We start from the raw sequence: 21,937 nt of genomic DNA, 5'->3' as shown, positions 1-21,937 counted from the left end.
CATTTAATGTAGTTACAGATAAGATAGGGTTTATGTCTGCTATTTCATGGTCAGTTTTCTATATTGTATGCCTTTGTTCTTCTGTCTGTCCTTCTATCTGACTGCTCTCTTTTACGTTAAATAAATGTTTTCTTTCATATCATTTTATTTTTTCTTCTATGCCACTTTATTACATTTTTATTTTTTATTATTTTTGAATTATTTTTAGTTTGTTATCAATATTATTTTAGTATTAATAATGTTGTAATATTTATTATATCTAATTCTTGATTGACAGTGTTTTTCTTTCAGTGTTCTGAAGATGTCATACCACTCACTGTCTTTTGGCTTCCATAGTTTCTGATGAGGAATTTTATTAAAGATCCCCTTTACAGGATGAATTCTTGTCTTCTGCTGATTTCAAGATTTTCTCTTGGTCTTTGTCTATTAGCATCTTGGTTGTGACGTGTCCAGGTTTGGATCTTTTGTAATTTCTCCTTTTTGGAGTTTGTTGAGCTCCTTGGATATGTAGAGTCATGTTTTTCATCAAATTTTTAAGTTTTCATCCAATATATTTTCAAGACTTCTTTGTGTAGCTTTCTCTTTCGCTATCTCCTCCCATTATGCCAACTTCCATTATGCACATTTTGGTATGACTGATGGCATTTCAAAGGTGTCTGAAGCTCTGTTCAATTTTCTTTGTTTGTTATCATTTTGTTCCACAGAGTAGACAATTTTATTTTATTTTTTTAAAAAATTTTTTTTCAACGTTTATTTATTTTTGGGACAGAGAGAGACAGAGCATGAACGGGGGAGGGGCAGAGAGAGAGGGACACACAGAATCGGAAACAGGCTCCAGGCTCTGAGCCATCAGCCCAGAGCCCGACGCGGGGCTCGAACTCACGGACCACGAGATCGTGACCTGGCTGAAGTCGGACGCTTAACCGACTGCGCCACCCAGGCGCCCCAAGAGTAGACAATTTTAATTGACCTTTTTAAATTTTTTAAAAATGTTTATATATTTTTGAGATATAGAGACAGAGACAGAGTGTGAGAGAGGGAGGGGCAGAGAGAGAAGGAGACACAGAATCCAAAGCAGGCTCCAGGCTCTGGGCTCTCAGCACAGAGCCTGTTGCGGGGCTCAAATTCAAAAACTGTGAGATCATGACCTGAGCTGAAGTCGGATGCTCAACCAACTGAGCCATCCAGGTGCCCCTTAATTGATCTATCTTTAAGTTGGTGGATTATTTCTTCTGTCAGATCACATATTCTGTTGAGCCCCTTGAATGATGTTTTCATTTTAGTTACATATTTTTCTGCTCTAGAATTTCTACTTGATTCTTTTCAATAGTTTCTGTCTTTATCGATATTCTTTATCATGAAACATTGCTTTCTTACTTTCCTTTAGACTTTTTAGACATGGTTTTTCAGTTCTTAGAGCATACTTATAATAGCTGATTTAAAGGTTTTTTTTTCCCCTAGTAAGTCCAATATCTAGGCTTCCTCTGGTACAACTTCTATTGCTTTTTCCCCAGTGTTTAGGTCATAGTTTTCTGTTTCTTTGCATATCTTATAATTTCTTTTGTTAAAAATTGCATATTTAAGATAATATAATGTAGCAATGTTGGAAAGCAGATTCTCCCAGGGACTGTTTTTTGTTGTTGTTTTTGTTATTCTAGGGGTGGCTTTCCTGAACTAATTGTGTGCAGTATTCATGTCCTGTATGGGCACTGATGCCTCTGTTAGCTTAGTGTCATTACATGATTGGGCATAGATTTCCTTAACTGCTTTGAACCAAGAAATTTCCCAGGCTTTGTTGAGAAGCTGTGTGTGTGCGTGTGTGTGTGTGTGTGTGTGTGTGTGTGTGTGTGTTGGGGTAAGACTTTAAAGGCTTGGAAGACAGGTTGCAACTCTATATTAGCTATCACTTCCTGTTTGCAGACAGCTTCAGGTCAGCCAGAGGTGGGAGGTTAGCATATTGACAGGTCTTTCCTGGGCACACACACATCTCCACATATGCACAAGGTCTTGATTTCCAAGTATTACCACCGTTTCAAGGTCCCCAGCGGACATCTTGTGCCCTAGTTTTTTTCTATTATCTTTTTTTTGGTAAGCCTCTTGTTTTCCCCAACTCTTATCCCTGCTCTAGGCAAACACAGTGTTAAAGGCCACTAATTGTTCTGACAAACATCCCAGAAAACTTTTCACTGTGATTGAGCTCAGAGGTGAGTAAAGAGCCTTGCCAGTGGGGATTTCCAGGGACCTGCCTGACAAATCAGAAACAATGCTCTGGGAATGTTTTGTTTTTGTTTTTGTTTTTTTTTTTGTTTTTTGTTTTGCTTTGTTTTGATTTTTGGGCAACTCCAATCTCAGTTTTCCTCTGCTTGTGGTTGTTAGGCTGGTGTTTTTTTTACAGGTAGTGTGGTCGCAAGGTTATTTCATTTAAAGGTTACTGTGGAGATGGGACAAGGGGGATGGGCACCGGGCAAATGATAACCACAAAACTCGCTGTTCTTACTAAGGTTTAGCCATGGTTTCTTGCATAAGTGTTCCCTGGATTGTCACAAGTCTTTGATTAATTCCCAGAGGTAAGAAATGTTAATTCTGACAACTTTTCCCAGTGTTCTCATTTATTTTATGGAGGAATCGATTTTTAGAGAGCCTCATTCTTCTATTCCAGAAGCAGTCTCTTCAGCGTCCTCTAAAATCCTCTAAATTTTCTGAAGGGACAGGAAGATCTCAAACTTTGGCAACAAAACTTTATAACTAAATTTGAATTTCACAGTCTAGAACATTCAGTGTCCCCATATTGCTTTTCAGTCTATGTAAAATCTTTTCAGTCTATTTATTTCCTCTAGTAATCTTCTAGGTGATGCAAGTCTAAAAGACCTCAGGGTGCATGTATCCCTTCTAATCAGATTTTTGTATCCTTTGGGTAAATACCTAGTAGTCCAATTGCTGGATCATAGGGTAGTTGTATTTTTAGCTTTTTGAAGAACCTCCATACTGTTTTCCAGAGTGGGAGCACCAGTTTGCATTCCCGCCAACAGCGTAAGAGGGCTCCCCTTTCTTCATATCCTCACCAACACCTGTAGTTTCCTGGGCTATTAATTTCGGCCATTCTGACTGGTGTGATGTGATAACTCACTGTAATTTTGATTTTGATTTCCCTGATGATGAGTGATGTTGAGCATCTTTTCATGTGTCTGTTGGCCAGCTGGATGTCTTCTTTGGAAAAAAAAAATGTCTACACATGTCTTCTGCCCATTTCTTAAAAACTGGATCATTTGTTTTTTTGGGTGCTGAGTTCTTTAGATGTTTTGGATACTAACCCTTAATCAAATACGTCCTTTGCAAACATCTCCCATTCTGACGGTTGCCTCTTAGTTTTGTTGATTGTTCCCTTTGCAGTGCAGAAGCTTTTTATCTTGATGAGGTCCCAATAGTCCATTTTCGCTTTTATTTCCCTTGCCTCCCGAGGCACCTCTGGTAAGAAGTTGCTATGGCTGATGGCAAAGAGGTTACAGCCTGTGTTCTCCCCTAGGATTTGGATGGTTTCCTTGCAGATCCTTAACAGAAGCTGTTTTCTCCTGACTGACCAGCCAGAAACAAAATTACTCACTTATGTCACTGCATTCTACAGGACGCAATGCTGCTTCAATCCACTTGACAGTCACGTACGCACAGATCACTTCCACGATCGTGGTGAAGAGTATATATTGTAAAAGCATACTACCAGCTATCTGAATTAGGAAGAAAAGAAACATTCCTCATATTAATTAGCCATTTAAAAATTATACAAGAACAACACTTCGCAAGCAGGGAATAAAGATCATTCATCCTATCAGTCTCACACAACTATGAGGATTTTTGTGTATTTTTCCTAAGAACAAAATATGTTTTCAATTAATCAAGTACTCTTATATGCACCTTGCATTATGTCAAGTCCTACTTCTAGTAATGACTGTACAAGTTGGATACTTTTATTTCTCTTCTGCATGTGACCAGACTGGAAAGCAGAGAGATTACCTTAGTACCGTGGGCTGGGTGAAGTTCTTCAGGGTTTGGCACTGAGTGCCCATCTTTTCTCTCTTCATACTTTCTCTTTTGGTAAGACTCATTGCATGCTTTGTGTTTCGTGCTTTTCCATTTAATGCACATATAATTTGCATGTTCTATTTTCTCTTAACCTACGTACCATAAACATTATTACATGTAGTAGGTGGAACCATTCTCTCTCCCTTTCCACATTTCTACCACAGCCCATAGTAGGACTTTCTGCTCTAGGAGTGGCTTCTAGTGTTTCTTAACGCTCCTCATCTACAATTCCCCATTTGAGAAGCAGAGATTTATCTAACCCATGATTTCCCAAGAAGGAACCCAGCCCCTTCTGGGTTGTTTCCCTTTTTTTTTTTTTTTTTTCTTTTCAGAATCGTTTTGTCTTTATGACCCCAAGTTCTCCTCAACCTCTGATACCTGCCTGGTCCCAGCACAAGGAGACCTGTCGTCTACCTGTATCTAGGTAGATAAGTTTAATTCATGGAGGGAGGTTGCAGCAAGTTCATTTGGTCAAAGATTTAAAACGTGTTCTCCAACTATAATAATCATCATAAAGCTGATAGTTTTTATTTACATCTGCTTGAGTGTCGTATTTTATCTCAGTTGGTTCAGAATGTGAGAGAAGAAAAGTTGATGGCTATTTACTGGCCTGCTATACTAGTGTCCCAGGGGCCCTGTAATAAAGTATCACAGCTGGGTGGCTTAACACAACTGAAATTTATTGTCTCACCGTTCCGGAGGGTCAAAGTCCAAAAAGCATGTATTGGCAACAGAATGCTCATTCCAGTCTTTAGGAGAGGATTCTTCCTTACCTCTTTCAGCTTCTGGTAGCCCCAGAAGGGTTCCTTGGCTTGTATCAGTATAACTACAACCTCTGCCTTCACGTAGACATGGCCATCTTCTTTCCAGGTCTGTGTCCAAATTTCTTTCTTCTCATAAGGACACGAGTTCTATTGGATTAATGGCCCACTCTATTTGCGTATGACCTCATCTCAACTAATTACATCTGCAAGACTTTGTTCTCAAATAACGTCACATTCTGAGGTACTGTGGGCTAGGACACATCTTTTTGGGGGACACATTTCAACCCATAATAGTTTGTCTCTGCTCTGCCTCTAAGTTCATGTCCCTCCCACGTACCAAATCTATTTGCCTGATCCCAATATCTCCAAAAGTTTTGACCCATTTTAACATCAACTCCAAGTCCAAAATCTGACCTAAATATCATCAGATCAAAAAGCCTCAAATCCTATCATCTAAATTATCTAAATCAGTTATGGATGAGACTCCTAGAATGGTCCATATTGGGGTAAAATTCCTCTCCATCTGTGGACCTGTGCAATCAGAAAACCAGTTATCTAAGACATAACGGTGGGACAGGCATAGGATAGATATTGCCATTCCAAAAGGGAGATATAAGAAGGAAAATAGGGCTGGGGTGCCTGGGTGGCTCAGTTGGTTAGGCATCTGACTTTGGCTCAGGTCATGATCTCGCAGTTTCTGAGTTCAAGCCCCGCATTGGGCTCTGTGCTGACAGCTTGGAGTCTGGAACCTGCTTTGGATTCTGTGTCTCCTCCTCTGCCCCTCCCATGCTCATGCTCTGTCTCTCTCTGTCTCTCAATAATAAATAAATGTTAAAAAAAATTAAAAAAAAAAAAGAAGGAAAATGGGGTAATGGGCCCCAAGCAAGCCCAAAACCCAATAGGGCAATTCTTTAGATGTCGAGGCTTGAGAATAATCCTGTGTGGCTCCATGCTCGGTCCACAGGGCCTGCTGAGGAGGTGGCCCTGCTTCTTCAGCTCACCGTGGTGGTGGCCCCACCCCTGCAGCCTACTGGTTGGTGGGGAGTCCCACTCTTTGGGTTATTGCTGTCTCAGCCTGTAGCATATCAAAGACGTAAATATTTGTGACGTGAAATGTGTTTCTTTTTCCCCATTCTTGGTTTTCTCATTTGCTTTTGTAACAGATGTACTAATTCCATACTTTATGCCATTTTCCAATGGCTTTTAGGCTTGTTCATTCATTTCTTTCCTTTATTTCTTTTTCATTGCTCATTCATGAAATTTTATTTCTTTTTCATTGCTCATTCATTGAATCTGTGATTTCTTTTTACACACTGCCAAGTAGAGCCCATTACTATTTTCTTGGAAATGGAGAGCTTATTGATTGAATATTATTTTATTAAACTTCACTTTTTCCATATTGACTGGTAAAGTGATCTCCCATAAAATAATGTTTTTGCCTATATTAGGATTTATTTCTCAACTCTCTGTTCTTTGATTAATTTTTCTTTTTGTGTGTAAATACTATACCATTTTTATTATACTGCATCATCTCTTGATGTAACAAGTTGCCTGGCCCTCCCCAATCATTATGTGGCTTCTAGAATTTCTTGGCCCTTTTCACACAATCTTTTTTTCCATCCATACACATTTTGGAGCAGTTTTATTTCATTCTCCCCAAAACATTTTTGGGATTCTAAATGGAATCACCTCACATCTATGTATTAATTTATGGAATCTTGTAATTCTATGACATTGTGAATTTGCATTCAAGAATGTAGTTTCTCGGGGCACCTGGGTGACTCAGTCGGTTACATGTCTGACTTTGGCTCAGGTCATGATCTCACAGTTTGTGAGTTCCAGCCCCATGTCTGGCTCTGTGCTGACAGCTCAGAGCTTGAAGTCTGCTTTGGATTCTATGTCTCCCTCTCTCTGCCCCTCCTTCACTCATGCTCTGTCTCTCTCTCAAAAGTTAATAAATGTTAAAATAAAAAAGAATGTAGTTTCTCAAAGTATTCAGTTCTTATATTACAACCCTCATGTTTTTAATATTTTTGTTGTTATTTTGATTGGGTTATTCATTTTTTCTACTTCAATATTTAAGTGGTAAGTTCTAGTGTAAAAACAATGTATTGTCTACATTTTTCTTTACTAAATCATTTTTTTTTAGTTGAGTCTTTGGGGTTTTCTAGGGATCCTATCACTTTATCTTCACATAATGACAATTTTGATCTCTCTCTTAAGTTTCTAGTGTTTCCTTAGTTGGACTGAAATTGATTTGTTAATATTCCCATGGCAAAAATTTGGAGGAGATACAGTTTGTTTTTATATTTCTACGCCAAAGATATCAAATTTGGTTGTCATTTCCATACTTTACCATTGCAACACACATCATTTACTATAGTTTTTCCACTTATATGTACAATTTTAATCCAGTTGTTATTAAACTTGGTACTTACATGTGACCACAGGTATTCATTGGTGTCTGGATAATACGTTAAACTTGCAATACTTAATATCATTATACCAAGTACAGAAAAACAGGCACTTAGGATGTTCATAACCATGCTAGCAATAAGCTGTAACAGACATACAAAGAAAACTGGTCATGTGCAGCATAAACAGGTTTTGATGAAGCAATCAGTCAGTCTGCTGTCCTTCCTAGAACATTCAAGTTGGAAATTTTTTATCTGACTCTCTAGAACCTTACTGTGGTTGATATCAAGACTCTGCCTCAAATTTGTCTGGAACCCAGCAGGATTAAAAATATTTTTTTTTTCAGAGGAAGTATTTATTTAGTCGACAAATTATTAAACAGGGCCTGCAACATGCTGAACACTGTGTTAGGGATAAACGCAGGCTTCTACTTGAAAGTCTTACAAACTAATGGGGGAGGCAAAATTACAAACAATATATTTCATTTGACAAAATTTCATAAACATCATGCTATGAATAAGCCTCAGGTCCAGGATTTGCCAGTGTCATTCGTACCCCAGTAAGGTCACCTTACTACTACTTACTACCTTTCCATAGTTCCCTCAAGAAGCTCTCTCTTTTTTTTTTAATTTTTTAAAAAGTTTATTTATTTTTTTTTTTAATTTTTTTTTCAACGTTTATTTATTTTTGGGACAGAGAAAGACAGAGCATGAACGGGGGAGGGGCAGAGAGAGAGGGAGACACAGAATCGGAAGCAGGCTCCGGGCTCTGAGCCATCAGCCCAGAGGCCGACGCGGGGCTCGAACTCACGGACCGCGAGATCGTGACCTGGCTGAAGTCGGACGCTCAACCAACTGCGCCACCCAGGCGCCCCAAAAGTTTATTTATTTTTGAGAGAGAGAGAGAGAGCATGAGCAGGGGAGGAGCAAAGAGAGAGAGACACACACACACAGAATCCAAAGCAGGTTCCAGGCTCTAAGCTGTCAGCCCAGCGTGCAATGTGGGGCTCAAACTCACGAACCATGAGATCACGTCCTGGGCGGAAGTCACTGCTTAACCGACTGAGCCACCAGGCGCCCCAGTATCTGCTCTCTTTTGAATGGCACTGTGAGCCTTGCATGACCTGTGAAGAGAAACTCTGCCCCTTTGAGAAGGGACTCCATGGATTTTTTTTTTTTTTTATGTGTAAGGGATCGTTACATTTTAAAGAGGATTTTTTTTTTAAATAATGGGAAGAAGGAAGTGATTTGATACTGATCAACCAAAGAAAGAACTTAAGTAGGCATATTAAATTTTGATTGTTCAGCAGGCAACTGCCCTTTCATTTTGGGAGCTCTCACTTGTTAAGTCTTTATGAAAGAAGTTTATCAAACTTTGCTATGACTTCAATCTGTAGGAGGCAGAGCCAGGGCATTGCCAATGCAGTCCTCTTCCCAAGGATTGTGAATCTTGAGCAAGTAACTTAAAGATGAACAGAAGACTGGAATTCATACCTAGAATGGGCAGCTCAGGTGTTATACGGTGGGGATGGTGGGACACTTGGGTGCTAGAGAGAAGCTGTGATCTCTAGTGATGGTAACAACCTGGCCAGATTCTCCTTGCTAAAAGATAGCTTGCACTTCTGGGTTTTCTGTTTCTGGCTTCTGGAACTTTCTCAGATCCTATGTTCGTTCGTTCTTTCTTTCTCTTTCTTTCTTCTTTCTTTCTTTCTTTCTTTCTTTCTTTCAGTGTTTATTTTATTTTTGAGAGAGAGAGAACAAGCAGGGGAGGGGCAGAGAGAGGGGGGACAGAGGATTCGAAACAGGCTCCAGGCTCTGCATTGACAGCGGAGAGCCCGATGAGGGGCTTGAACCCATGAACCATAAGATCATGACCTGAGCCGAAGTCAGACACTCAACTGAGACACTCAGGTGCCCCTCAGATCCTGTGTATTTTCTAAGTTTGGTTCTTCACTTCCCAGATGCTAGGACCCTGGCTTCTTCCCAGTAGAGCCTGTCTTTCCTTGCTATAGCCAGGTTTCAGTTCACAGTGGTGGACAAATTGAGTGGTGGACAAAATTGAGAAAATGTCTTATGGAAGAGAGAAGGTGTATACAAAATTTCAGAAGCGTGGGAAAGAAGGTCTTCAGGAAAATGAATCGTTTGATGTGGCTGGAACGTGGGGCATGAAGGGAAGTTGGATACAACGTGGGTGAAGTGGGAAGGGCTGGATTATGAGGAATCTGGCAGGCTGTGCTAAGGATTCCAATTCATCTTTTCGAAATGTAGAGCTATACTCAGGGCGTGTCAGCTAGAAAGACCCTTCCTTAGTACAAAGCCAGGTTGTGGTATGCTCCAGAAAATGCACACTTATAATGCTTCTGCACACTTACCCTGTGTCTACATATGAGGTCAGAAAGGCTTATGAGCCAGGATCACCTATAGAGAGATATTTATGTTCCAGGGGCGCCTGGGTGGCTCCGCCGGTTAAGCGCCCAACTCTTGATTTCAGCTCAGGTCATGATCTCATGGTTCGTGAGTTCGAGCCCCACAGCACAGATGCCTGCTTGGGATTCTCTCTCTTTCTCCCTCTCTCTCTACCCCTCCCCTGCTCATGCTGTCTCTGTCTCTCTGAAAATAAATAAATTTAATTGAAAAATTAAATATTTATGTTCCCCCCAAATCCTGATCAAACATTTGATTTAAATATACAACATTATTATTTTTGAAGCATTCCACTTCCAGCATGAGAGTGTGAGGGACTCCACGGATCAACTCCTCAGCCAAATTTGTGAAAATTACTAAGAACCCCAACATTTAAAATCTCTGGAGTCCTAAAGGCCTACAACAAATGACGAAACGGTCAGTCAAGAAAATCTACTAGGGGCGCCTGGGTGGCTCTGTTGGTTAAGCATCTGACTCTTGGTTTCAGCTCAGGTCCTGATCTCACGCTTTCACGAGCTTGAGCCCTGCATCAGGCTCTGTGCTGACAGTGCGGAATCTGCTTGGGATTCTCTTTCTCTCCCTCTCTTTCTGCCCCTTCTCCACTCACATGGTCTCTGTCTCTCTCAAATAAATAAATAAACTTAAAAAATTTTTTAAAAAACCTACTAAAAGTCAAAAAACTGTAGGAGTCTGCGGTATCTGAACCAAGAGCCACGCCCACTCACCCCCTTCCGGGTTCCACAAGAACACTCTGGGTTGGTGCAGGTCCCTTTTCCCCAAAATCCCAGAGTGCTAACTAGTGCTCTCTCCCCCCCCACCCAGCCCCCCCCCCCCCCCCAGGAGCAGATCATCTGCTTAGCATTTCTAATCATGCTCCCAGCTATTTGCTACTGAGGCTAAGTCCGAGTGCAGCCAGGAGAGGTGGACTCTCTCCTTTTGCCCCTACTTGTGGGATGAGGGCCTTCTCTTGGTGGCAGTGCCAGTGAGGTACCAGGTCCTGATCACTCTTGCCTTCACTTATGGGGTAGGGGTTCCACATCACGAGAGGCAAGCTGTCCCCCTCCACCAAGCCCTCAGCTCTTACAGTGGGGGTGTCACTCAGAGAGAAGCCCTCCATTGTCCCTCTGCACCGCCCCCCCCCCCCCCCCCAATCCTAGGAGCAGAGCTTTGGCTCAGAGATTTTGCCTGGGGGAGAGGTGGGTTACAGAATAGAGAACAGCATCCTAGGGCGACTGTGGATATACCTAAAGCTGCACTCACCCCTGAGGAGCAATTTAACACAGACAGGGAGAAACAGACTGCAGGAAATTATTTCAGCCATCCATTAAAACAAAACAAAACACATCAAATAATAATCATAAGCCCTTGGGCTGGGAACTCTGAGTTCTGAGTGCCCAGAGTTGCTACAATGTATTTGCCCAGTTTCCAGAGCATCTATGGCTCAGTCAGTTGTGTCTGACTCCTGATTTCGGTTCAGGTCATGATCTTAACGGTTTGTGAGATTGAGCCGTGTATCGGGTTCTGTGCGGACAGCATGAAGCCTGCTTGGGATTCTCCTTTTCTCTCTCTCTGTCCCTCCCTGGTGCATGCTCTCTTTCAAAATAAATAAATAAACATAAAAAAATAAAATGCCCAGTTTCCAACAAGAAATTTATGAGACAGGCAAAGAAACAGAAGTATATATACACCTATGCACTTTGACCTACACATCAGAAAAAAAGAAAAAAAAGCAGGTAACAGAAACTGTCTGTGAGAGTGGCCAGATGTAGCCTTCATTAGCCAAAGACTTCAAAATAGTCATAAAGACGGTCAGAGAACTAAAGTAAATGATTAAGCAAGTAAAGCAAGATTTGCTGATGACATTGACTATGGATGATTATATGGCAACAAATTATACAACCTACATGAAATGGACAAATTCCTAGCAATGTACAAACTATTGAAACTGACTCAAGAAGAAACAGAAAATCCAAACAAATCTATAACAAATCTGAATTAATAATAAAAACCTTCCATGAAGAAAAAGCCAGTTCCAGATGACTTCAATGGTGACTTCTACCCAATATTTAAAGAATTAATACCATTGCTTCACAAACTCTTCCATAAATAGAATAGGAGGGGACACTTCCTAACTCGCTCTAGGAGGCCAGTATTACCCTGATACCATAACCAGACCAAGCCATCACAATAACAAAACTATAGACCAATATTTCTTATGAATGTGAATGCAAAAACACCCCCCTAATCCAGCAACATATAAAAAGCATTATATACACCACGAGCAAATGGGATTTATTCCATGAATGCAAGGTCAGTTCAATTTCCAAAAATCAATGTAATACATCAGACCAATAAGATAAAAAACAGCCATATGACTATCTCAGTAGATGCAGAAAAAACATTTGACAAAAAGCCAAGACCCTTTCGTGATTAAAACACTTTGGCATGTTCCTTAATGTGGTAAGGGTATTTAGGAAAAACCCATAGCGAACTTACTTACTGGTTTGCTTACTTCCTGCACACTCACTGGATGCTTTCCTCCTAAGATCAGGAAAAGACAAGAATGTCTGCTTTCACAGCTTCTACTCAGCATTGTATTAGAGGTTCTAGCCAGGGCAGTTAGGCAATAAAAAGAAATAAAAGGCATCCAGATTTGTCAAGGATCTATTCACAGATACCTGTTTTTCTATCCAGAATATCCTAAGGAATACACTAAAAATGATTAGAACTAATAAACGACTTTAGCAAAAAGGACAGGATACAAGATTAACATAAAAACCAATGGTATTTCTATACACTGGAAATCAACCATCTGAAAATAAAATTTAAAAAAAATTCCATTTACAATGCCATCAAAAAGAACAAAGTATCTAGGAATAAACTTAACAAAAGAAGTGCAAAATTCTGAAAACGAAAAAACATTTTTGAAAGAGTCATGCAAAAATATCCACGTTCACACGGATGTGAAGATTTAATACTGTTAAGATCAATACTCCCCAAATTGACTTGCAGATTCAGTGGGATCCCTATCAGAATTCCAGCTGTTTTTCCTTACAGAAATTGGTAGGCTGATCCTAAAACTTGTATGGCATTGAGAAAGACTCGGAATAATAAATAAAAACCTTGAAAAAAGAAGAGAAAATGGAAGAACTCACACTTTCTGATTTTAAAATGAACTACAAAGCTACAGTAATCAAGACTTTGTGGTACTTGCATCAGAAAAGACATGCAGATCAATAAAATAGAATGTGAAGTCCAGAAACAAACCCACAAAGGTGCCAATACAATTTAATGAAGGAAAAATAGTCTTCTCGACAAATGATCCTGGGACAACTGGACATTCACATGCAAAAAATGAAATAGGGCCCTAAGGTTACATCATCAACAAAAATTAACTCAAAACGGATCAAAGACCTAAATATAAGACCTAAAGCTATAAAATGCCTGGAAGAAAACAGGCATAACTCTTTGGGTCTTTGGTTGTGGCAATGGATTCTTAAACATGACACCAAAAACAAGAACATCAAAAGAAAAATTGATAAGTTAGGGCTTCCACAAAATTAAAACTTCCATGCTTCAAAGGATACTATTCAGAAAGTGAAAATATAATCCACGGAATGGAAAATATTTGTAAATCATATATCTGATAAGGGGTTGTATCTAGAGTACATAAAAACTCTTATAACTGAATAATAATAAAAGGCTAATAACTAATTTTATTTTATTTTTATTTTTGTTATTATTTTTTTAAATGTTTATTTATTTTTGAGACAGAGACAGAGAACGAGAGGGGAGGGGCAGAGAGAGAGGGAGACACAGAATCCGAAGCAGGCTCCAGGCTCCGGGCTGTCAGCACAGAGCCCGACGTGGGGCTCGAACTCACGGACCGTGAGATCATGACCTGAGCTGAAGTCAGATGCTTAACGGACTGAGCCACCCAGGCGCCTCGCTAATAACTAATTTTAAACGGGCACAGGATTTGAACAGACCTTTCTCCAAAGAAGACAAAGAAGCGGCCAATGGCATATGAAAAGATGCATGACATCAGTAGTCAACAGGGATATGCATAGCGATACCACAGTGAAATGCTACTTCAGACCCACTCGGATGGCTAAAGTCTGAGGTCAGGTAATAATAAGTGTTGGTGAGGATATAGAGAAATGCGAATCCTGCTGGTGGAGTAGAGAATGGTGTCATCACTTAGAAACCATAGACTGTCATTTCCTTCAATGGTTAAACAGAGTTACCATACAACCCAGCAGTTCTATTCGTAGGTATATACTAAAAAGAATTAAAAACACGTTCAAATACAATATTGTACACACGTGTTTACAACAGCACTACTCCTGGTGGAATAAACCCAGATGTTCAGCAACTGATGAATGGATAAATGAAATGTAGCATAGCAGCACCATGGAATATTATTTAGCCATAGAAAGGATGAAGTACTAATTCACATATGCTACAACATGGATGAACCTTGAAAGCATTATGCTAAGTGAAAGAAGCCATTCATGAAAAATTACATATTATATGATTGCTTTTTTTATGATTACTTTTTTAAATTTTTGAAATATTTTATTTTATTGTTAATTTTACTTTTTATTTTTTAAAATTGACATCCAAATTAGTTAGCATATAGTGAAACAAAGATTTCAGATGTAGATTCCTTAATGCCCCTTACCCATTTAGCCCATCCCCCCTCCCACAACCCCTCCGGTAACCCTCAGTTCTCCATATTTATGAGTCTCTTCTGTTTTGTCCCCCTCCCTGTTTTTATATTCTTTTTGTTTCCCTTCCCTTATGTTCATCTGTTTTGTCTCTTAAAGTCCTCATATGAGTGAAGTAATATGATTTTTCTCTTTCTCTGACTAATTTCACTTAGCATAATACCCTCCAGTTCCATCTATGTAGTTGCAAATGGCAAGATTTCATTCTTTTTGATTGCCGAGTAATACTCCATTGTATCTATACACCACATCTTCTTTATCCATTCATCCATCGATGGGCATTTGGGCTCTTTCCACACTTTGGCTCTTGTTGATAGTGTTGCTATAAATATGGGGGTGCACGTGTCCCTTTGAAACAGCACATCTATATCCCTTGGATAAATGCCTAGTAGTGCAGTTGCTGGGTTGTAGGGTAGTTCTATTTTTAGTTTTTTGAGGCACCTCCATACTGTTTTCCAGGGTGGCTGCACCAGCTTGTATTCCCATATGATTGCTTTTTTTATGATTGCTTTTTTAATGAAATGTTTAGACTAGTCACAGCTACAAAGACAGAACACAGATTAGTGGTTTCCTAGGGCTAGGGAAAATGGGGGTTGTGGTATGGGGAAAAATAAATAGATAAATGATACAAGGTTAGTTTTTGGGGCATTGAAAATGTTCTAAAATTGACTGTGGTGGCAGTCACACACATCTGCGAATACACTAAAAAAAAAAAAATCATTGAATTGTACACTTAAAAAAAAACCCAGAATTGATTAAGATGGTATATGTTTACCTAGGCAGCTAAAGATTTTTCCAGGTTAACATGAAAATAAGTTGGTATGCTTTCAGAAAATAACAGTTGTTGAACTCAAATATCTATACCCAACTAAGGGGCAGCCTAATGGGTTTTATTTTTAAAAAATAATTTTAAAAATTTTAGGGCAGAAGACATATGCCCTACATTCATTTTCAGCTTAAATTTGAAGGGATACACATGAATAAAATATAAGTAACATTGTACTCTTTAGGAAATGACAGTAAATTAAGAAACTTTTCAACTAAAAATATTATTTTTCTCCTCTTCTTCCTAGTCGTCATCTTGGAGTGCCCTAGGGCTCAGCCTTCTCTTTTCTTCTTTGCTTTTTCCTTCCACTGGAGGTCTTGGCAAGTCTCATTGCTTTCAATATTATTTCATATCTTGAGAATCCCAATTCAATCCTTTCAATTAATTGCTCAAGACAAAAACTTTGCTTTCGTTCCTGGTTTCGCTCTGTTTCTCACACCCTATACCCATCAGGAAATCCTGTTGGCATCACCTTCAAATATATCCAGTAGCCAAATACTTATCATTTCCTCCGCTTCATCTATTCTGTTCAAACCACTGCCATCTTTTCCCTGGCTGACAGTAGCCCTGTAACTGGCCTCCCTGCCTCTAACCTGGCACCTCTTGCATGTAATCATCAAGCGAATTTCTGTCAGAATGATCCTTTTAAGGCACACCCTCATCAAGTCTCTCCTCAGAATACTCCAGTCTCTCCCAATTTTCCTTAGGGCAAGAGCTCATCAAAGAGGCCCTGCAGGATCTGGCTCCCATAACCTAAGCTACTTGGCTGCAGCCACACTGGCCTGCTTGCCAGAAGGTGCCAGATATGCTTTCACTCTGTGGCTCTTCCAATGGCTGATCCCTTTGCTGGGGATGCTATCCTGTCTGCCATCAGTGTGGCTAACTTTCTCCCTAAAGTTTTGCCCCATTGCCACCTACTTAATAAGACTAATTTGGAGATGTGATACACACACACACACACACACACACACACACACACACACACACAGGAATATTACTTGGCAATCAAAAAGAATGAAATCTTGCCATTTGCAACAGCATGGATGGAACTACAGTGTGTTATGCTAAGTGAAATAAGTTAGTTAAAGACAAATATCATATGATTTCCCTCATATGTGGAATTTAAGAAACAAAACAGATGAACATAGGGGAAGGGAAGGAAAAATGAGATAAAAACAGAGAGGGAGACAAACCGTAAGAGATTTTTAAAGACAGGGAACAAACTGAGGGTTGCTGGAGGGGAGGTGGGTGGAGGGGATGGGCTAAATGGGTGATGGGCATTAAGGGGGGCACTTGTTGAGATGAGCACTGGGTGTTTAATGGAAGTGATGAATCACTAAATTCTACTCCTGAAACCAATACTCCACTGTATGGTAACTAACTTGGATTTAAATAATAATAAAAAAAAAGACTTAACTTGGATAATCGTACTTAAACAGCCCCCAGTGACAGCCCCTATCATGTCTCTTTTTTTTCCATGGCAGCTATCACCTTCTAGCACACTGTATTGTTTCCTTACTTGTCATGTTTATTGTCTTTATTCTGCTATTAGGGTCTCAGCTCCATGGAGGCAATCAATCTTTGTTTGCTCATTGATACATGCCACATACACAGAACAGGCCTGAAACTCAGTAACTATTTTTGATTGAATATTGGAATTTGAGCACACTACAGGTGCATGATGGTACCTAAGTATAACAGAATATTGTGCTGCCATTAGGATAATTTTTTCCACAGCATTTGTTCATGACCTGATAAATCATTATTTGATTTCTTCTTATGAAGTTGAGCCACATTAGTCTGGGAAACTCCTGGGCAAGTGTCCCTGAGGCAGAAGAGTGTCTGCACTTCTGTGAGGAGTGATGTTAAGTGTTTCCAGAGAAGGAAGTAGAGTTACTCTGCGCGAGTCTCGAAGAAGAGTCTATTTTTGCTTCTTGAGGTGGAGTGAGGAGAGGGAAAGGGAGAGAGGAAAACAGCGAGGCTGGAGGTTGGGGGGAGAGTCACAGGGGGAGCTGGATCATGGCTAGACCTTGCGAAACTAGAGTCATGATCTTCCCCCACCATCCCTCAAGGAAAAAGCAAAAACAAAACCAAACCAAAAAAACTTCTTGTGAGTTTTTGTGAAAACTGAGCAAGAGGCCAAGTTTAGCCAAGTTCAGTCATGCCTGGGTTTGTTTTTTCTGTGGGTTATTTTGTTTTTTGATGTTGTGAAGCAAAATTGGAGCAGTATACAGGGCGCCTGGGTGGCTCAGTCAGTTAAGCATCTGACTTCAGCTCAGGTCATGATCCCGCGGCTCGTGAGTTCGAGCCCCACGTCGGGCTCTGTGCCGACAGCTCAAAGCCTGGAGCCTGCTTCAGATTCTATGTCTCTCCTTCTCTCTTTGCCCCTCCCCCGTTTGAACTCTGTCTCAAAAATAAACATTAAAAATTAAAAAAAAAAAATTGGGACTCTATGCTCAAACAGAGAAACCGAAGCATGAGAGTGTCAGTTTCAGGGATCTGCAAAATCTCATCGGGCCTTCCTGGGCTTTGAGGTCCACTGTACTTATATCCCCGGGGGAAAAGCAATGCCAGGTAACACCTGGGTCACATGTATACTCTGGAAATCCACGGCAAAGCTTAGAAAAAGGGCTACGATAGAAAACTATGTTAATAGTGGTAGAAGTTAAAAAAAGATATAAAAGCTTAATGCCCATGTTGTAGCCACTAAGTGGCTGCTGAGCCAAAGAGCCTCCTGTGTCTCTTTGGCCCTATCTTTTTGGGGCAAAACCCGCTCAAAGGGCAGGCAGACCTTTCCCTGAATGATGAAACAAGAGTTTTCAGTTTTTTCTTTCACCAGTCCCTGAAAGCACCTTGTTTCCTCAGTAGGTTCTGATTTGCAGAGCTAATAAGCATTGGCTGCACGCCAAGGACTGTTGCTCATTTACTCACTTTTAACCCTCAAAACAATCCTCTGAGGCAGGTGGTATTAGTGGCCATATGTTTTTTCAGACGAGGAGTGTGAGCACAGAGTAACTTGCCCACACAGTCAGTGGTAAGGTAGTCAGAACCTGAATTCAGGCAGGCGACCTCCAGAACTGTGATCCCAACCGCCATGGGGGGAAGAAGTTCTCAAGGCGAATGTGACTCCTTTAAGTATATTTTAATGATGCCTGATCTGTTCGCCGAAGGCAATTCTCTTTTCACACGTTGTTCTGTCTTATGTCCTTCCCTAATGAAACACTGATCTCCTGAGCTTGCCCGACCTACCTTGCCTCCCTTCCCAGGTCAGTTTTGTTTGGTTCTATCTACCCCTTTAGAGAGCTCGAAATGATTTATTCCATCCAAATCCTCACACCAGACGCCTTATAAAACCGGTTCCTCACGCTACACCCTCCTTAACACCCATACTCAAAATACACACTGGAGGGCATCCTTATAAAAATCAAATGACTTTTTTTCCTTTCCAAACGTTTGGAAAAGCCCCCCATCCCCCGCAAAAGCAAAACAAAACAAAACAAAAAAACAAAAACCACAAACAACAACAAAAACAAAAAGCAAACAAACAATCAAAACCAAAAAAACACGTGGCTCAGAAGTAATCGCTTCTCTCCAGTTTGTGCCAGGGGACCTTTTTATCTTTGGCATTGTTCCAAGCATTTCAACATACCTTGGATTTTGTAGGATGCTTCTGTGCTTGTACGCTGATGGAGCCCGAGCTGATGAACTGGGGATAGAAACAGGCATTTGTAAACCCCCACTCCTGTTGACGGTCCCGAAAACTTTCCCAATCCCAGTGACATTCTCGAGATCTAACGTATCACTGAATTCTCAGAAGAAAGCGGTTTTCACTCCTGCAGTCCTGGGATGACCACCAGCGGACGCTCTGAAAAATGAACGTCCCATTCCTCTGTCACAGGTGTCACAGAGATGAAAAGATATTTTAACGTCCCTGGCCATTAAGGGAATTTTGGGTTGGCGACGGGACTTAGCAACCTCACAATGATTTTATGAGGTTGATACTTCATTGGTTTGGAGTGTCATTTATTAAGCTCGTGACCTGCATCATTAGAAAGTCATCCCTAGCAGCCAGTGGGGCGCCTCTCACTTGCAAGAACTCTCCCCCCATCACGCTGTGGAAGAAAGATGTCATCAACAGAAACAGCTTCAGAAAACATTTGATCTGAAGAGTGACAGGTTGTCTCCCACAAACATCACGTCCTGAGTGCTAACGTCACCTGCTGGCACCCGTCGAAAGATTTGTTGTGTCTGGTATATCAAGAATTTAATTATCTTCCCCAACGGTATTATAGCTTATACCCGCCTTCAACCTGCCCACAGCATTAACAAAAGTTTGACTCAGGGCTGGGGATCTCACAGTCCCGGAAGATGAGATCCTGTCACGGAGGCCCGGGCATCTTGCCCTGATGTTTAAAAAGTCTCTGACACTTTACTGCTGGGTCACTCTGTAGAAGTTTATGTACATTTTTTTCTAAGTCTCGGTTTCCTAATTTGTAAAATGGGTATCAAGAGTAGGGATCACGGAGCTGTTGGGGCAATTATATAAAACAGACCTGAAGCGCTTTTGGATGGTGCCTGATACACGCTAGTATGAAACTGAATAATTACTATTTGTGGCTAATTTCTGCTGGTACAGCTTCTCTTCTGTGGCTTGGGCTTCGGATCCTTTCTACGTGATTCACGGTACTCTCTCAGTTTAAAGCATTTCTCTTTATGACATACCATTCTTTCCAGAAATCTCTGAGTGTTGGTAAATGCCCTCAACTTGGGGACTAGCACTGTAAGAAAGCCCCTAAGGAAATGTCTCCCTTCCAGACCACTTACTACTTGACCCTCCCCGTAGGTGAAATTGTTACAGTTGCATGTGTCAGAGGCCTTTTTGCGAAAAGTCATTACATTCAAATCTTCTCTCCCTTGAAGCCCAGTTTTTGGTTGAGGAGTGCAAAAGGGTGGATAAGGAACTAATAAGACCCTTTCTCCTCTAAGGGGAAATGTGGCCTTTGGTTAACTTTCTGGCTCTGCTCAGTGGGGCTCTTGATACAATTGGAATATCGGTTGTGTTATTAGATCACACTGCTTATGAATCCGATCACCCCGATTGGTCATTTGCTTCTGGATTAGATGTAACTGTGAACAAAAAATAACTTGTGCGAAGCCATGGCTTTGGGCTTCCCTGAGATTTGGGCATGTCTCTGGTGGGCACTTTAGCAACCATGGCCTATGGAAATATTACAATAGCCTTACTCGAAATACTCACTGTATTTATTTTATTTAATTTATTTTTTAAAGTTTACTTTAAAAAAGTTTTTAATCTTTATTTATTTTTGAAAGAGAGAGAGAGAGCGAGCAGGGCAGGAAGAGAGAGAGAGGGAGACCCAGAATCCAAAGCAGGTGCCAGACTCTGAGCTATCAGCACGGAGCCCGAGGCGGGGCTCCAACTCACAAACTGTGAGTTCCTCACTTGAGCCAAAGTCGGATGCTCAACCGACTGAGCCACTGAGGCACCCCTGAAAGACCCACTTTAGAAATCTCTGTTTTCCATAAGAGACTCTTAAATATAGAGACCAAACGGGGCGACTGGAGGGGTTGTGGTGGGGGGACTGGCTAACATGGGCAAAGGGCACTGAGGCAGACACCTGTTGGGATGAGCACTGGGTGTTATACGGAGGAGATGAATCACCGGAATCTACTCCTGACATCATTATTACGGTAGATGCTAACTAACTTGGATGTCAATTAAAAACTAAAAATAAAAATGCAAAAATAAATAAATATGTACTTATTTAATTCCTGAAAAAAATGAGGAGGATGAGGAAACAGAAATAGAACGATACTGTGTTGGCCCTGTACATAGATTCTCCTACTGGATCCTCAAAGCAATAATCTAGATGGTGACTATTAGCCTCCTTTAACAGATGAGAGAACTAAGCTTCACAAATTAAGTGGCAGAACTGTCTGACTTGGAGGCTTTGCTTTTGAAAAACAAGATCCGGGGCGCCTGGGTGGCTCAGTTGGTTGAGCCTCCGACTTCAGCTCAGGTCATGATCTCACGGTCCGTGAGTTAGAGCCCCGCGTCGGGCTCTGTGCTGACAGCTCAGAGCCTGGAGCCTGCTTTGGATTCTGTGTCTCCCTCTCTCTCTGCTCCTCCCCTGCTCATGCTCTGTCTCAAAAATAAATAAAAACATTAAAAAAAAAAAAGAAAACAACAGCAACAACAAACTACAAGTTTCATGGATATTAGTAGATGTTAGTCAACAAAGGGATAGATAGTGAGTCAAATCGCAAGTGTTGTAAACGGCCACTTAAATACCTTTAGACAAGTTCCTCTCCTGCAATACCTCTCCAAGTCTTTAATATCAAAGTGGATACTATGAATCTGTGAACATGGGTGTGATAGACTATATGACCTCAGAGCTCCTTCTGCGCAGACTATCTTGTGGTACTCGTGTTCTGTGGCACACATATTGGGGAATCCCATTCTATGGTATACTACCTTTCTAACTGATAAATACATAAAAGTATGAATGAAAGACAGAAAAAGAAATCTCTGTTTTCATTTCCCCAAATTCTTGACGGCTCTCTCATGACCCTTTTCTTTCCGTACGTAACCTCCCTAAAAATCACTATAGCCCCAAACATTAAGCTCAGACCTTTGGATTTTCACTCTGCCTCTCCTCCCTCATCCCCCCAAAAGCCTTATAG

At 40.7% G+C, this 21,937-nt stretch overlaps 1 protein-coding gene across 2 annotated transcripts in view; it reads right to left on the bottom strand.

Annotated features, from left to right (window-relative positions):
• Positions 1 to 21,937, bottom strand: part of LOC122483835 (B-lymphocyte antigen CD20-like) — a 36,792-nt gene that overhangs the window by 7,302 nt on the left and 7,553 nt on the right. For both annotated transcript variants that reach the window (XM_043581261.1, XM_043581262.1), the window contains 3 exons: positions 18,885 to 18,941; positions 7,280 to 7,399; positions 3,602 to 3,722 (listed from right to left, as the gene is read on the bottom strand). In XM_043581261.1, the coding sequence (XP_043437196.1) occupies positions 3,602 to 3,722; positions 7,280 to 7,399; positions 18,885 to 18,941 (298 nt within the window). The remainder of the gene's footprint in view (positions 1 to 3,601; positions 3,723 to 7,279; positions 7,400 to 18,884; positions 18,942 to 21,937) is intronic.

The sequence above is a fragment of the Prionailurus bengalensis genome, chromosome D1 (genome assembly GCF_016509475.1).
Source record: "Prionailurus bengalensis isolate Pbe53 chromosome D1, Fcat_Pben_1.1_paternal_pri, whole genome shotgun sequence".
Lineage (NCBI taxonomy): Eukaryota > Metazoa > Chordata > Mammalia > Carnivora > Felidae > Prionailurus > Prionailurus bengalensis.
The sequence above is the reverse complement of the archived record's forward strand: the minus strand, read 5'-3'. Positions and strand labels throughout refer to the sequence as shown.